At 43.6% G+C, this 18253-nt stretch overlaps 1 protein-coding gene across 3 annotated transcripts in view; it reads right to left on the bottom strand.

The window, feature by feature from the left end:
* Positions 1–3314: 3314 nt before the first annotated feature.
* OTUD7B (OTU deubiquitinase 7B) overlaps positions 3315–18253 on the bottom strand; it is a 72865-nt gene continuing 57926 nt past the window's right edge. For all 3 annotated transcript variants that reach the window (XM_005293647.5, XM_042843310.2, XM_042843309.2), the window contains 6 exons: positions 17037–17149; positions 15209–15336; positions 14372–14521; positions 13349–13463; positions 10971–11055; positions 3315–9181 (listed from right to left, as the gene is read on the bottom strand). In XM_005293647.5, coding sequence (XP_005293704.2) covers positions 7856–9181; positions 10971–11055; positions 13349–13463; positions 14372–14521; positions 15209–15336; positions 17037–17149 — 1917 coding nt within the window. In that variant the 3' untranslated portion in view covers positions 3315–7855. The remainder of the gene's footprint in view (positions 9182–10970; positions 11056–13348; positions 13464–14371; positions 14522–15208; positions 15337–17036; positions 17150–18253) is intronic.

The raw sequence follows: 18253 nt of genomic DNA, 5'->3' as shown, positions 1-18253 counted from the left end.
GCGTTCCATAATATTAATATCATCCAGTCCTCAGAAAAAGGGATCAATTCAGAAGATTATTTTTGCACCGGAGGGTGGGGGGACAGGAAGTGAAGTGATGCTAAAAAAAATGGTTTGTGCTGGAAAAAGAAAATGAGGTGACAGTTTGCGATCCTCTCAGCTGTGCTCAAACGTCTGCCTGCGGCCACTAGAAACTGAAATCCAGCATCTCAACAGGGGAGAATTCACACACACAAGATGCGCAAGTATGTTTCAACCTCTCCACTTTCAGGCTTGGAAAACGATGGTCACGCACAGTCACTATAGCTTTAACTCACTGCCCAGAGAGAGTCAGTAGCGTGGTTTGAGGAGGGTGCACACCAGTGCTTGACAACTGTTTGTTTGACACACAGCACAGGCTGGGACTTTTGCCCATCAAGTCAAGCTAGATGGAGGGTACCAATGGGAAGCAAGGATGACGAGCAATAATCCAGATCCTCTATTTGGGGGACTTCCCACTTTTGGAGGCTAAGTAGAATCCAGAGAAAGAAGAGGCCACAGAGCTGAGGATGTTTAAGTTATGGTCAGTTTTAGCTGTAACGTATCTATTATGCCGTCATTAATATTCACTATAAGCAGCGCAGGGGAGGGTGGCTAGAGATGCATGCATGGAACAGTCAGAGAGATGTTGGGCTGGGTGGAAAAAAACCTTTGTGGGCCTCTAGAAGTTTAGTCAGGAACATATAATAGCAAGGAGTCCTTGATCCAACCAGAGCAGTGTGATGGTCAGGTAACCAGGACTCTCTCTGGCCAGCTGTGTGACCACCACACGAGCGCATGAGGGCTGAGAAAGAAGCAGCCAACCAGAAGGACAGAGCAGTTAACATGAAGCTCTGACCCCACAAAGCAAGAGGATGTAGCTTTGATACGTGGCAGGTTTCTGTTATGACAAATGAGTGAACAGGTGGGGGAGGAACCCATGGCAGAGTGTCTCAGAGCCTGGGTCAACTGAAAAGCAGTGTAGACATTCCTGCTTGGGCTGGAACCCACGGTCTGAGACCCTCTCCCCTCCCCAACCTTGCTGGTTCTCAGAGCCCAGGTTCCAGCAGGTGTGGGACATCTACACTGCTATATTTAGCAGCGCAAGCCCAAGTCAACTGACCCAAGCTCCGAGACTTGCTGCCGCAGGGTTTGATTTGTTTTTTTGCAACGTAGATGTACGCTGGGATGCTTAAGACCTTTGCTCGTGTGTCTGCAACAGGTTGAAGCCAATCCCTCTCCGGTCTTAACGCTGGGTGAGAAAGCGACCAGTGAGAATAAAAATAAATAAATCTAGGGATAAACATCATGGGATAATCCCAAAGTGCTAATCCAGGATGAGGGGGTCAGAGAACGCTGGAAAGTGGTGGCTTATTTGATACACCAACTGGAAAGCCAATATACTTTATTCATTTACTAAACTGTTAATTCATACAATGTAAAACCAATACCAGGTATGGAGGCAAAACAGGAAGTTAGGAGACACTGGCAAACAACGAGAGATGCGCTGCTAAGCAAATGCATCTAAGCATGCTCCATGCAGGTAACATCAGCATCCGAAAAAGTGGGAGGATTTGGGCAGGAAATCTTGGCATTCCACAAAGACCTTCCATTATTCATGCTCTGTGTTTCTAATTTAACACAACTAACAGGAGGCACAATTCCAGCTTGGTAGCAGATTCCAGCACAGTTGTCGACAATCCTCTACAAAGAATAAAAAAAAACCTAAAATAGGATAAAGTGTGGATTTTCCAAACAGTCATCTGAAAGCATTTAAAGAAACTCATGGTAAACCCGAGGCCATTTACCCTGGTTACTTATTACGGGCCTGACTCAAAGCCCATTACACTGAGCGGAAATCAATTGATTTCAGTGGGCTTTGGAACACAGGAGAGAGCCAAAGGAATTAATTTTGCACCCAAGTCAACAAAGCACTTAAGCATTATTTAAAGTTAAGATGCACTTAAGTGCTTTTTATTTATTTATTTATTTGGACTCAGTGCCTTAAATCTTTATCTCATCATTAAAGCCATCCTCAGATCTTTGACACTATTTTTTTTTAAATTGACTCCTTTCTCAGATTTATAGGGTTTACTTTTCTGCATTCCTCTCAGTTTGGATGAAGAAGTCAGTTTCACCTTCTTGTTCTTATGTGTCGGCGCCAGCACTGCTGTGGTTAAGCTTCTAACACGTCCGGGGACGGTTTACATTCAAAAAACCCTTTTAATTCAAACAACGGCACAGAACCATTTATGTACTGGCAATTGGAAGCCTTTTCCCTGGCTTGTTTTTAGTAGAATAACCAAAATTTGTTACCCAAATAAAGGGAAACTGGACGTTTAGCACAACCCTATAGCAGCACTGCCAGCTAGTAGAAATGGGATGCTACATTACATACTTAAAAAGAGCCAACAACTAAAGTGAAGAAAATGGATACAAAAGCAGCGTAGCCCAGACTGGTTAAGGTGGAAGTTTGAAAAGGTGCCAAGGGGAAGTGCAAGGACCAGATACACATCTAAATCCATGTCCTTCCTCTGTTCACAGAAGTTAGTGCCACGAAGAGAAAATTCCAGGAGAAAATTCCACACAATTTGTACTCTGGGCACCACACTTTAGGAAAGATGTGGACAGTGTCCAAAGCAGAGCAACAAAAATGACTAAAGGGTTAGAAAACTTGACCTCTGAAGAGAAGTTTGGTTCCAAAAAGAATTAGATAGATTTGTTGAGGACAGGTCCATCAATGGCTATTCGCCAAGATGGTCAGAGATTCAACTCCATTCTCCGGGTGTCCCTAAACCTCTGACTGCCAGAAGCCGGGAGTGGGCGACACGTGATGGATCACTCAATCGCCCTTTTCTGTTCATTCCCTCTGGCACTGGCCACTGTCAGAAGACAATATAGTGAGCTAGATAGACCATGGCCTTCCTTATGTTCTTATGCAAGAGGTTGACAGCCCTCCACACGGTCAGCTCTTTGGGTCAGGAGGACCATCTTTTTGTTCTGTTTGTAGAGCACCAAGCATAACTAGTTTCAGAGGGCTAGCCCTGTTAGTCTGGATCTGTAAAAAGCAACAAAGAGTCCTGTGGCAAGAAAGCTTATGCTCCAATACATCTGTTAGTCTAGAAGGTGCCACAGGACTCTTTGAAGCATAACTAGGGCTCTCCTGCAATACCAATAAATAATCGCCCACACAGGCCGTTTGGTTTGTGTAGTTGCAAAGTTGCATCCCTCAGAGCTGGTTTTAGCAATCCAAGAAAGAAGCAGACAAAACAGCCATGGCTGCTCCTCGGCGGCTGTTAGTTGAACTTTTCTTTTTTATTGGTCAGTGAAATCTACGGCAGCATAAATGAAAGTATACCGTGTAATAAGACTGATTACAAAGCGCCATCTAGTGTTCATTACAGCAGTGCATTTCAACTAGAGTAAACAGTTGCCAACCCAATATTTAAATTAAAAAAAAAAAAAAAAGTTTTTTGTCAATAAGCAATTGAAGAATTAATTCAGGTCACTTCTCGTAGGACTGGTGAAAACCAGGCTATGTGCCAAACCTTTCTATGGAGATTCTCCAGGCCTGCAAATCCCATCCATGGCTCTAAAAGTTGCTCTTTAAAATCAAATGATGCAGCAAGGCGTGTAGAATTAAAGTCTAGTAGGTGAAATACTATAAACGATGTATCCTACGGTGCTTCCCCTGCAACCGAGCTGGAGTGTAAAACAAAGGTGTCACACAGTTAAAATGCTCTTTAATGGTTCATTACATATTTTAACCTATAAAAAAGCCTCTAGTCTCTCTCAGGAGCCAGGACAGTGCAGAATAAGAGACTACACCGGAATATCCAGGTCTCGACAGCAAGCAACGTTTCTTCCAACTGCACCACTAAGTGCACTTGTTTTAAGACCAAATCAAATGGCATCCTCCCCTTTTTCCGTCTCTTACGCAAGTCCTCCAGGAGCCTGTTCTGCCTCTGGGGCGTGTGCATCCTGCCGGGCCAGCCCAGACCCCGGAAAAGCCCCCTCCCGTTTGGTTCTTGGAAGAGCGGAGCGTTTGGTGCTCATTGTAAAACAAAGGTGCTTTGGAGTCCACACTGCTGTTGTTCCTTCCTCCCACCCCCCCAACCCCTCCCGCCCCCTTTAAAAAAATAAAGTACCGTAAAATACTCAGCCCCACCACAGGAAGTTTAATGCTGGGTGGGCAATTGATTCGGTATGTTTATGCAAAGGAAAACTGAGGGTTAATACTGTCTTTCAATAAATATAAAATTTATATTTAATCATCCCTTTTTCAAAAGAAAAAAAACTTTCACTATAAGGAAACAAATGACCTGAATAAATCCTAGCAGCTCTAAAGAAATTCAATCGATACCTCTCTAGTCAATTCATGATGACATAGCTAAGGCAAGAAAGCTTTGGAATCAGTTCTGCTCAGGGTAATAGTTGAAACTCTGTGGTTTATAGAAAATATACTCTTCAAGTTTTTTTTTAATCGGAAACTTAACTTTGTTTGAAGTTCAAATTTTTCTTTTTTGATTTAAAAAAAGCTATGAACTAGACCTAAACTGCAATAAAAATGGCAGACAAGCAGATGCCAGAAACTGACTGCGAGGGTAAGATCCTACAGAAACCTCTGTCTAATAACGGACGACACACAGCAGCCTGTGGTCAGGGCCCCATCCTGCAGTCTCAGCTCCAAAGGGAGTTCTTCTTGTGCAAAAATTGCAGAGCTGGGTTAAATGGGAGAACAAACGTTTGAGGAAACTTGCCCTTCACCTGCTAAACTTCCACTGTCTCTTTGCCAAACTACTGAACAATCGGATCCTGGCATATGAGAGTCTGACTTTGTGTGTTTCTCTTCCACGCTTTCAGACTCCGATCCACTATGTACAGATTTACATTCACACCACAGTACAGCAAGCTGGGTTCAAACAGTCTTCGGAGAGGGATGACAATACAGTCAAACTTCATTAATAAGAATATACTGTCAGTGAACGCTGCCACTGGAGAATTAAAGCACCCAGCTAAGCTGTTTTTAAAAAGAATAAAGTAAGAGCAGTGAATCTTTGTAGCAAAAGCTGAAGAGATTTCAAATGAATTTCTTTTAGAAGAGTGAATTGATTCAGTGTTTGTAGCTCGCATCTTCCTAGCTAGTCTGTTATTTTTAACTAGTATTGCGTGTGTGGATGTCAGCCTACAAGATAAGTGAAGTTGCCTTAAAACCGGTTGGTTAATTTCAATTTACTCTGTGTGGCTAAGATTTTCTGAAGCAACTAGTGCTTTTGAGTCTCAAGTCTTGGGGGCCCAACTTCAGACACCTTAGAGGGGTCTGACTTTGAGAAAGAGCTTCTGAGAACGAGGCCTTGGCTGGGTGCCCAAAAATCACTAGGCACTTTTGAAAACCCTTGGCTTACATCATCCTCATGAAGCATGCTGCAGACTCGTTTACCTGATAAAAGGGAGAACAGCCATTATTCTTTCATCAGTCTGGTCTGGATGGAACAATGCTGATAGCATATTGGAATCAGCCCAGAATGGGATACGAATCCCTGTTTAGAAAAGGATACAAGACGGAAGGCTGATGTTTTATCAGCATAGGAAATGTGGAGCTGCTGTTTTGGTTCCTGGGAAAGAAAAAGGCAGCCAGGAAACACGATGAGAATATAACACTCAAACTAAACACCTGGGGCATTATTCTGTTACACTCACGCTCGGAAATACCACTCTGGCAGTGTAAATTGGGATCCGTCAATTAGTTACTCTACTTATAGGGCCTTTTACGCTGCCACAGTTGTGTACAGGGGCTTCTGATTGTCTAAACACAAAGCAGCACCAGTTTAATTAAAGGTGTGATTTAAAATCAATTTAGTGAAACCAGTGGAAGAGGCCAAGTGGACACTCATATCAACAGTCACTTGGCATCAATCTATGATTGATTCTAGCTTCAATCAGTTAGAAAGAAGTTTAAGCTAAATAGAAAAAAGGCATTCCAGCCAAAATAATATCCACAGGGGGTTAGCACCATTTTAAATAAAACCTTATCTACGCAAGAAAGTTACACTGGTTTAACAAATCAGTTTAGTTACGCTAGTGCAAACTCCTGGGTGGACACTTATTTTGGTTTAAGAGCGGCTTCTTTCGGTTTAGCTTAAGCGGATTCCTAATTGGAGGAGAGTCCATCCATTTTAAAAGCACACCTTGAGTTAAACTGGTACAACTTTTCCCTATAGACGAGGCATCAATCAGTCCTTTAAAACACACTTATGTTAAACTGGTGCAACTTGTGTGTTCAGACACAGCCTGTGTGTAAATGAAAATAAGGCTCGAAGGTCATTTTCCAGTATAAGTATACTTTCACCTTCTTTGCTGATCCTTCCCTCCCCCCAAGTTAAGGACGATGAGCAGACTTAAAATGGAAAATAATTGCATAGTTACGCCTTCTTAAACCAAAAAGGGAATGTTGTAAAGCTTTTAATTTATCACTATGATTCAAATTTTATTTCAAATGTTTGACCCTGCTCTGTACAAGACTGGAATAAGGACAGCTCCAGTTTGGGTTCTACAGTTACAAATGTCTGTGCAAACACTGCAGTGCTAAAGTTATGCCGACCCTAATGCTGCAGGGGACTCAGGGAAGGTGGGGAGGGAAAGTTGTGGACCATGTAATAAAAGTGTGTTTAAAATTAAGTCATAGCTCTGCTTTACTTATTACAGCTCCTTTAGCCCTGTTATCAAAAAATATCTTTATTCCCCATTGTTCAAAAGTCAGCTATGGCTCAGCAAAATAGAGCCAAATTAATGCTATTCAGCAGAACAGAGGTAGTATAGAAACAACTTGCTCAAGTAGAAAAACCAAGTTAGAGAGAGAGAGAGAAAGAGCGTGAGTGCGTGTGTGTTAAAATAGCAGCAAACTGGTATAGATTTAGCTTCCAGCGCTGCAGGGCGCTTGACACGTCCTTTCTACTTCTACTTCTCCACACTGATGGTTATTGCTGGGTGGAGACACCAACTTCATTTTCACATTGATTCTTACTAAGTAGGTTTGACTGTATCAGTAACAGAACGGTTTTGCACAGTACTTCTGTAAGAAAACGCAAACGCTTGGTATTGCCGCCCTCCCACCCCCACAAAAAGTTTAAAAATAAAATTTAAAAAATATAGTCAAGCCCATCTAAAGGTTAGAGTCCTGAACTGCTGCTAAGAGGCACGCTCAGAAGACATCGGATGGAGATGGGTCTTGAGGAGAGGGCCCCCCTCAGAGCCACTACACTGAAACGGTCCATTTCCAACTTTCAATTCTTTTCAGTACCAGCAAAGAATAAAAACCATGTTAAAATCTCTTATTAAAAAGGTCCAGGATATTTCAACTAAAATTGCTGGGCTGTTTTGCTAACTCCTCTGAAAAGCGATTTTAAATTAGTTTAAGTTGGAATCCCACTAAAAGGACACAGTCATGGTATTCTCCACGTGCCTTCACTTAAAGCTTTGGTCTTGTTGATTTGATCATTTTAAGAACCTGGGGTCTTACTCCCTGCTTCATCATGTGCTCTGACCCAACCATGCCTCCTACAGGGGCTTGCTAATCTTAGTCACCCTTTGCCAGAAGAAACCTGTTTGATAGCATCCCCCTCTCTCTTTCAGAGTCTCCTGGAAGGAAAGTTTTGTTTTTTTCCCCCGCCTCCTTTTAAATGGATCCCCACTCTAACACTGTAGTGGAATCACATTTGCCACCCCAGCCAGCCAGCCATCCCCACCCTCCTATGAAGAGGGAGAGAGGAGCATGGAAAAGAAGATTATTGCATTCCCCATACTTCATGGGTCCAAATGTCAGCGCGAGCCATACTCTTCAGAACCTGTGTATTAGTGCTTCTCGTTCCCTTTCTTTGCGTTTCAGTTCCTCTTTGTAACAGCAGGAGCAGAAATTCCCAGTTTCCGGATGCCCGTAAAAACTGCAGTTCGGCTGCTTGCATTTGGTCTGCTGAACGTTATAAAGTATTCGGCTTTTGCTTTTGTCCCCGTTTGCTCCCTTCGGCAAGCTGTCCTGCTCTAGGGGTTCCCTGGAGCCGTTGCTGTGGGGGGGCGCGCAGGGAGGGTCGTCGCACTCGACGGGGTAATTTGGGGGTACATCCATCTCGGTTGGGGAGAACCTTCCCAGGTGGGAAGGGCTGGTTTGGTATGGGTGAGGCCGCCCCTGAGTGCAATGTCTGGGTAAGGTAGCATAGGGAGGAAGGCTGCTGCAGGACCCACCTGCTACCTGCCTCCGGGTATCTTGATAGCTGGGGGGATGTGCGCCTTCTACACAGTTGACCACAGCGGGCCGGGGAATGGTAAAGACCCCTGAGTAGCTGGAAGGAAAAGCTGTCATTTTAGCTCCTATGGCCTGCTCCGAGGTCTGGATGCTGTAACTAGGAGCCAACTGGGGATAGGATGGATTCAGTAGCACATCCTCGCTTTTGTGAAGATTAACCTCCGGCTCCAGCTTCTTGGCTGCGGCGCCGTTCGCAAAGGCCTTCTTCTCCGCCTCCTTTTGCTTCTGCTCGGCCAAGAAGCGCTCCTCGGCATCGGAAAGGTACCTCTCGATCATCTCTTCCTGGTACTGGTGCCGGTGGCTGGTCTTGAGGTGGCCAGCGAAGATAAACTTCCGCTCGCCCTGCATGGCGGCTCGTAGGATGCTCAAGCCAAGCTTCACGTCATTGCTGTATTTATAGGGATCCGACTGCTTCTCTGCGGTCACTTGGCCTGGGCAGGTTTTCTCAGCAGAGACCGACAAATCCCCTTGGGAAGTTTCTTCTTTGCTGCCTTTCCTCGACTTTAAGGATCCTTTCTTCTTCTTCTCCAAGGTTTCCCCCTGCCCGTTGCTCACGCCTCCTTTGATGGTTTTACTGTGCATCAAGCCGCCCATGTTCTTTTTTAGCTTACTTCCCAAAGTCTTGCCAAAGCTGCCCAGCTTATTAGCAACCGAGTCGGCCCGTTTCTTCTCTTTCTCCTTGTCTTTGTCCTTCTCTCGGTCTCTCTTCGGCTTCTCTTTCTCCTTGTCCTTGCTGCTCTTACTGCCACCGTTGCTGGTGGTACTGCTGCAGACGGATTCCTTGTCCGACTCCCCGGACTCCGCCGCTGAGCGGGCATCATCTCCGGCAGAAGCAGTAGGGGATTCTGGCTGGGCTAGAGGGGCCTAAGGAGAAAGAAAGCAACCATTAGAGAAAGCCAATTAGTTCAGCAGTTAGGTCTTCAGGCCAAATTCTGAGTGGATGCAGCACACAGGTGCTCACAAGAAAGGCCTAAACATGCACCAGGGGGAGCCTTTTCCACACCAAAGCTGGCTCCCCCAAAAGCCACAGACAGGAGCCGCAGAGGGGCATGCCGAGTCTCAAGGCTGCACGTACATCACTGTCTGCAGGCCCCTGCTCAGTTAAAATTCAGCCCTAACGTTACATTTACCAAGTAGGCTCCGCAGATGCAGCAACTTAGTGCAAGATTTAAATGGGGGCAAGCAAGACCTTAACTAGAAGTGTCAGTGCGCTCTACCGGGGTGACCTATCTCCTGCTGGCCAGCTACAAAAGCTGTTTTGGATGCGTTCTGGAAATAGCCCTCATAGGCTGCAAGGAAGGTCACCACAATGGACAAATGCAGGAATGTATGTAGCCCACCTAATAAAACAATCCGGGAGTATAGTGGGGTGGTTCTTTATAGTGTGTCTGTATGGGACACAGGAGCAGTCGTTTGAATGCTGGGATTCTGGAAGTAGTAACCACCATCAAGAATCGCCACATGCATCTGATGAAGTGGGCATTCACCCACGAAAGCTTATGCTCCAATACTTCTGTTAGTCTGGTGCCACAGGACTCTGTCGCTTTTTACAGATCCAGACTAACACGGCTACCCCCCTGATACTTGACACAATCAAAAAGACACCACAATAAAATGGTAGATATTGCTCAAGCTCAGACCTGCGGCCCATTTCACTAGGGGGCACTATACCCCCATAGTTCACTAATGTCATTTACTTGTAATGACCTGGGGCCATCATGGCAGATGAGGATTTAGACTCACAAGTATTGTGGACAATCTATGGGGGAGAAGGAGGGGGGGTGAAGGGGGGGGGGGAAATGGGGACAGAAGGAAAACCATTACTTTTAAATGCAGTCATTTGAGCTTTTTCCATACAGACCATGGCAGCATCTTGTTCTTGGAAATGATCCAAATTGAAATTTAACAGTTCACACGGAATTTGGAGGAGTCATTCCAGGTCCTGAATTACCAACCCCATAACTTCCTTTTAAAAAAATAATATCTATGAACCTGGAAGAATCTAAGCCATGTTTTCACTGCTAATGCAGCTGTCGTGACTTGGTGAGATGACAGCATGGGGATTTCCGAAGTATGCTGAAGTATTCAGAACACTACATATGATCCCTTAAGGTTTAAGGCCCTGAAGTTACAGCTGTATCACCTTAATATCTTGATTCACTTTCTGGTTGCTGGAAAGCAAGTGTCCAGCTCCAGCAGTGTACAGAACATAGAATATCAGGGTTGGAAGGGACCTCAGGAGGTCATCTAGTCCAATCCCCTGCTCAAAGCAGGGCCAATCCCCAGACAGATTTTTGCCCCAGATCCCTAAATGGCTCCCTCGAGGATTGAACTCACAACCCTGGGTTTAGCAAGCCAATGCTCAAACCACTGAGCTATTCCTGTAGTGCAGTAGGTTGAATTATCGGCTCTGTGTATTGAGATCTTTAACATTTAACGTAAACTATTACTAAAGTGTGCACAGAATCCAAGAGGTCCATCTGCACGGCATTTCTCTGCTCTTTCTGAGCAAAACAAGGACAGCCAGGCCTTCTAATGGCAGGTTAAAGAAATGTACAAGAATGAAAGCAAACGTCCATCCCCTGTCTAGTCCTCTGTGGGAAGGAAGCAGGACTGTGTTCAAAGGAGTAAAAAATATTTCCTGTTTCTTTACCTGCATTTCACAGGGCAAGGTGATCCATTTAACATTCATGTAACTGTGCAGCAAATGTAGTTTTGCTTCCAACGATAATGTCACACTGAAAAAAAAAAAAAGATATGAAACAAAGTAACAATCCAGGATCATTTTAGTAACTGGGGTTCTATTTTCCATATATGGAGATTTAATTACATTTCAATTGCCTTTTTCTTCTATTAAAACTTGCTGGCTAATTTTTATAATGTAATAACTGGATCAAAAGATATTTTGAAGTTCTCAAACTGGGGGTTGGGACCCCTCAGGGGGTCGTGACGTTATTACCTGGGGGGACGCGAGCTGTCATCCTCTACCCACAACCCCTCTTTGCCTCCAGCATTTATAGTGGTGTTCAATATATAAAAAGTGTTTTTAATTTATGGGGGAGGGGGGTCGCACTCAGAGGTATGCTATGTGAAAGGGGTCACCAGCATAAAAGTTTGAGAACCACTGTTTTGGAGTGATACCTGCACTTTTTTTAATATGAATTTCCTCCTTATACGACTAGCATTTATGTAAAAAGTTAACTGGAAAAATCAGCTTAATTTAAGCTCCTTATTCAGGTTTTGTGTAAAAGGAATTTCTGAAAAACACTTCTGTTCACACTAGATTTGTAAAAGTTATTTCACTGAACTTTTTAAATTCAGATTCTTCTGCAGTTGCAGAAACTTGGACAAAACTAGTGCCTGAGAACCAGAAAGGAAAACTGACCACGCGCTAAAAACGTTAGTTTTATCAGCAGTTTTTATCAACAAAAAAAGGCAACAATTTTCTCGTCTCTTTGGAAATCATTTACATTTTTCTGATTTTACATAACGTGAAACAAACAAATGCTACATATTCTTTCCATAAAAGAAAATAGCTTAATATTGGCCACAATGATCTCAGTTAACTGAAGCTGAAAAAGTGAAGTGGTCACATAAATTTCCTGCATACTGATTTCTATCGTCTGTGTCCCTTTAAGAGACAGCAGCAATACAAGAGAAATTTGAGCATCATCCAGCATTCTAACTCAACCTTAGTAGCATGCAGACATATCATGGCTCTGTTCCTGCCTACACAGAAAGGGGAGTTATGTTGTTCTTTGGCATACCAGGGGATAAATTCCTATGAAATTAACAAATCACCTAAGAGATCCTGAGGAAGCAAGGATTAGGTTACAGCAAACATGCACGTGCAAAGTCAAAGAACAAATACATCGTGCCTTCAATTATTCAGGAGAGCTCTATCCTTTAACTGGCTGAAATTTACGAGACTGTAAAATGTTAAGACACTTGACCACACTTAAAGGGTCTTAAAGACCAAAAGGTTAGTTAATTTTGTCCAGCAGAGGGGCCTTTAAAAATAAACCCATTTGAAGTTCTGGAACTGAATAAAATAAGGCTTGTTTAAGCCTGTGCAAGAATAGACACAAGACTGAGCTGTAGAAAGTTAACTAGTGTCATTGAGTTTTCTGTAAGCTTCCAAGGTCCTCAATGAGATTCTTAGGCCTGGTCTACACTGGGGGGTAGTCGATCTAAGTTACGCAACTTCAGCTACGTGAATAACGTAGCTGAAGTCGACGTACTTAGCTGGACTTACCGTGGTGTCTTCACCGTCGTGAGTCGACTGCTGCCTCTCCCCCGTCAACAATGCCTGCGTCTCTCGCCGAGAGGGAGTACAGGAGTCAACGGGAGAGCGCTCGGGGATCGATTTATCACGTCTAGACTAGACGCGATAAATCGTAGTGAAGACATACCCTTAGTATCAGAAACTTTTGTACTGTAATGATGTAAAATTAAATTACTGCATGTGAAATGTGGCCAAATTCAAAAATATTTTTCTGTATTCATTTGGCATACAGGATTATTTTTGTATTAATGTTAAAAGGCCAGTCATTTGTACATGATGTGCACTTATTCCTGAAGCAGGTATCACAGAAAAAAATCTAAATACAACTGGTTGGGAAATAAGTGTTTCCCTCCACAAAAATATGACTGCTTTCAGTCAAAAGCCATTTTTCACAAAAATGTCTATTTGGTCAAAAGGCAATTGGCCCTTGAAAATACATTGCTAGAAAATTTTCTACCAGCTCTAGATCTATAACTTCAGAGAGGTTACATGTTCCATATAACCTACATAAACCTGCGCCTACCTTAAGTACTTTGATCTTAAATACTTCTCCCCACAGTCTCACGGCCTTACAATAATTGATAGCATTAGAAAAAAGGGCTGCTACATCTCTATTGATGATTTTCACACACCAAGCACAAGTTTGAAACAAGACGCTAGTAATTAAAGTTTCCGTTATTAGCTGGGGGATGCTAGGCGACAGAGCAGCTGCAGTCAGGCAGTTTGATTTCCAGCTGAGAACTCACCTTGCTAGTTTGACATTATCAGTGTCATCTCTGTCCCACTCCCATTCTTTCCCAGGATCCACAGCGAAGTGCACAGGGAGCAGTTTGTGTTCAGAGTCAGTCAGAGGGATCACCGCTGTGATGGAAAGAGGAACGGCAGCTTGTTTAGGGCCAGAAAGGACAAAGGCCTGGCCAACAAGGTGGAAGTGGACAGAGGTCGTGGGGAGCAGAAACGGCAAATCACCGTTTACTATTTCGACGGGGCATCGTTTTCTTTGGAAAGCGAAGAGAGTATTAGTGAAAAGCTCTGGAGGGTGAAGCCAAATGTTTATCTACACAGTAGGACAAAATAAGCTTCCTTCATATCACCCAGCCCGCCAGTGTCCAGACCCTATCCCTGGGAGGGTCACCTTTCGCAGTCAGTGATTCAGTGTCTCTCTGGCTCAGCCTTTGACTGACTACTGAGGAGGGTGTCAATTTTGAGGGTGGCTTGTGCAATGCCAAAACATGCCCACGGCCTGGGATCTGTAGCGTCTCTTAGACTGGCCACCAGGCAGCCTTATTGCTCACGACTTAAAGTCACCGGTCTTGTTCGATAAATAGAGATCCTGTTTTTCAGGGTTTATTAATTTAATTTGGGGATGGTGGAGGCGTGTTTTAAGTTCTACGTAGATGTCTAAAAATTAGTTTTTTTCCAGGGCTCTTTGTATAAACTGTACTGAGTAATCTGTTCACAACATTCCCTAGTGTGCTTTAACATAATACTGTTTCAAACATACCCCACTAGGGAACCTTTAATGCGCACCAGCAGGGTCTACATGGACCAATTAACATGCAATACACTAGTGCTCTCTAGAAATCACCCCCACCCCATGGCCCACATGACTGTTCCATGAAGACAAGCCTTTTGACACAAGTAACCATTTCCGGTGTTTTTCCTGTGTCTACTGGATTTAAAACAAAACCAAAAAAAAAAAAAACAGACTTTTTTTGTCTTGGGCCGTTAATTGGTGAAAATCAAAAATCAGAAACCTTATGAGGTACCTTGATCTTTTGTGGGTTCCTTCTGCTCCATGGATACTAGAGCAGAAAAATGGGCTTGATCATATGCCAATACCAAAGGAGAGCGATGACATTTGTTGGCTGGAACCTCCAGGGGCAGATAGATGCCTCCAAACGGTATAGGAGCAAATGCTGAAAAGAATTTATACTGCATTATTTTTCAGAATAGGTTATTAAGAACCATTTGTATTGCAACCTCTGACAGACCGAGCCAACTTGTTTCACCTCAACTTTCACCTTCACATTAGAACCATCTATCTAAATTATTTTACCGGGGAGGAGGTAACAGACACCACCACATTAGAAAGGATGAAAACAATCAGAGGTGCACCATTGCGGAATTAAATTTATCTACGCGCCCTTCTTTTCTCTTCCACAAACACCCAAAACTTAGACACACGAGATCAGTAATTGATCCATCTTTTCTGACAGGAAATGAAAAAGTCTGCTAGTGGAAAATTATGTTCACGGGGAGTGGAATTTCCCTTCTGCACAGGAGTACATGGGGGCAAAGAATTTGGAAAATAACATCACGTACATGCTGTCTCAATGCCTTCTTTGAGACCTCACATTATAAGGTGTTTGTGGTATGCCTTAGAGCTTCCATCGGAACCAAACTGGTTCACTGCGGCAGCTCTGCATAACCCAGAGCCAGCGCAATGCATCTTTTCTCCTTGTCAATTTCAAGGTACAAAAAGCCCCTGTGGAACTGAGTGAAGGGAGGAAGGAAGCATTCCACTAAATTGCACCACATACATTTGAATTAATAAAAGCAGCTTGGCAGTGGAGCGAAGGGGACTGCAGATCTGTGGGACTTACCTTCTCCCCCAGAGTCTCGCAGCATAGTGTCTGCCACTACTACAATAGGCCTCTTCAGCACATGGGCAAGAACAAAGACATGGAATTCCTCCAGGCTCTCGTATACTGGCTCTTCAGAGCTGTCAACACTTTGGAAATAATGAAGAGAAATGTGATCAGCCCTTCACCTCTTTCACCTTTAAATCGCTTGCTTTACAAACAGACTCTGAACAAAGTGTATATCAAGCATCCGCATAGCTCATATTAATATCAGATGGGGGGAGGAATAGCTCAGTGGTTTGAGCATTGGCCTGCTAAACCCAGGGTTGAGTGTTCAGTCCTTGAGGGGGCCACTTAGGGATCTGGGGCAAAAATCAGTACTTGGTCCTGCTAGTGAAGGCAGGGGGCTGGACTCGATGACCTTTCGAGGTCCCTTCCAGTTCTAAGAGATAGAACTATCTCCATATATTATTATATTAGATCAGAGATGGGGCAAGCAGCGACTAAACTGATTTGAACTTTGGGCCAGTATGGATCCAAATCCAAACGACGAGACAATGACTCATCTCCAATAATACTAAGACGTGGCACTTCTAAAGGGCCTTTCATCCTAAGGATCTCAAAGGTGGCGATTATTCCTGTTTTTCAGATGGGAAATGGAGGCAGACAGCCAATCCCTAGACCAGTTAGAGGGCTGTAGTGCTGACGAACTTCCCTGCCACCTGGAGCATCAACACGTCTGGTGCTGCAGTGCTCATTCTGAAGCCCCAGTGTTCCCATGCAGAAGAAGGCTGGGACAAGGTTACACAAACACGAGTTGTGAGTCAACAAGATCCCTCTAAACTAGAGAAACACACCTCCTTAAATGTGTGTACTGTGAAGAGAAAGCGTGCTCCACCATCAGAACATAACAAGGATTTCATGGTAGCCTTTGCAGAGACATTAATCCTTAGGAACACAAATACGTAGAAGATTAAATTTCTTTCCTCTTCTTTGTTAAACTTGGTGTGTGGCTATTTTTACTTTAGTCTGCCATCTGGCTGAGAGGTCAGACAATAAATGAGAATTGTACAAACACTAGAGGGCATCAACTAATTCATCTGGGCCTTACTCATGAGTGAGGATAAATAAATATTTTAGATTTAGGGCTCACCTACATAAACAATTCATTCATGGCAAGCTGGGGTGTGAATCTACCTGCTCTAGCCTGCCGCAGCCTGTCTGTGCAGACCCTGCTGATGGGCATTAACACACCGTAGATTCATACCCCAGCTTGCTGCGGACTAAATGTTTGTACAGACAAGCCCTTCGCTAGTATTTGTGAAGTATCAGGGGGTAGCCGTGTTAGTCTGGATCTGTTAAAAGCAACAGAGTCCTGTGGCACCTTATAGACTAACAGGCGTGTTGGAGCATAAGCTTTCGTGGGTGAATACCCACTGCGTCAGATGCATTTGAGTAAGTTTTAGTGAGACAAAGCGCTGGCTAGAACCAGAGTACACAGAGAGGCACTGCTGCCAGTAGCACTGAAGAGGCTCCCCATCATGGACCATTGTGCTCGGCCCTGTACATACACACCATAAAAAGATGACCCCTTGCCCCAAAAGTTCACCGTTTAAGGAGGGATGCGCCTGCAGCACCTTCTGGTCCCAGTCCTGAGCTCCCCACAAGTAATTACTGCAAGTCACGCACCGATGGTGTCCAGTGAGTTTTACGAGACCACTAAACTATTTTGTTTTTGAACCGAGGGCATCTCAGGGGGAAAAGAAAAACAAAAGACTACTGAATTATCTGACTGGGCCGCCAACCCCCTGTGGCATCTGTCATCTTTACACAGCTGTCTTCTACCTACCCTCCACAGTTGCCTCCGTTTGTACCATAATGCATGCGGGGCTCACTGGATGCAAGTTTGATTAGCTCATTCCATTCCTTTTGCCACTCCTCTTCTGTGTAAACGAGGCCAGACTAAACAAAAAACAAAAAACCCACACAGAATAAGGGTTTACCAACTCGCTGAAGCAAGCTGCTTTAATTTGCCCCAGCATCGATTTCTCTACAGAATTTTGCAAAGGCTACAGATAGATTTCATGCAAAAGAGTGTACAGTGATATGATCTGGAGGTATACCAAGTAACCAGAACTCCTAATATGGTTAGAATCAGAATCTACAGTTCATGTGAAAGATAATACGTTTCTGATGCACTGGAAATATGAACCAATATTTAAAGCCAGAGAATTGGAATAAAACTTAAATATCCCCAAATTACACCAGAGGCATCTTGATTCTAAGCATAAAGGATTGCATAACCTATTGATGAGAGAAGGTAGCAGGAAATTATAACTGGATTAGCAGACATGCATGTTTTGCTTTAGAAAGCAATTTACCTTCCCTTCCTACTGAACAAGAAAGCCAGCAGCAAAGTGTCCAGAAAGGTCCCACATGATTCTCAGATATTATTGATTCTTCGAGGTGTTACCATTAAACTGAGTTTACATTTTCAGTCCCACTTTCATTTTAGTCTGCACACACTACTCTAGTGCTTTCATTTATTCATTTCATTTCAGTTATCAGCACAGATTGGTCTCACATGATATACAGCACGATTCTGAAATATCATGGGGTCTTCCAAAAGAGATTGGTGCCCTATTGGCCAAAACACATATGAAAGCACAATCCTTGCCCTGAAAAGCTGATAATCTAAAAAGATTATTGGCAAATGGCATTACACAGGTGCCATCTTGACTACGTTTTCTTTAGCTGTGGTTTTCAGAATTATATCATTCAGTAAGAGTTATATTTTGGGAATAGGTTTCAGAGTAGCAGCCGTGTTAGTCTGTATCCGCAAAAAGAACAGGAGTACTTGTGGCACCTTAGAGACTAACAAATTTATTAGAGATTTATTTTTTTTATATATATATATATATCTCCTCAATATTTATTCCACTCTGTATGCATCTGAAGAAGTGGGCTGTAGTTCACGAAAGCTTATGCTCTAATAAATTTGTTAGTCTCTAAGGTGCCACAAGTACTCCTGTTCATTTTGGGAATAAGGAATCTTCAATCAGCCCT

Source organism: Chrysemys picta, chromosome 20 (assembly GCF_011386835.1).
Source record: "Chrysemys picta bellii isolate R12L10 chromosome 20, ASM1138683v2, whole genome shotgun sequence".
Taxonomy (NCBI): domain Eukaryota; kingdom Metazoa; phylum Chordata; order Testudines; family Emydidae; genus Chrysemys; species Chrysemys picta.
Note: the sequence above shows the minus strand (reverse complement) of the source record. Positions and strands in the feature narration are given on the sequence as shown.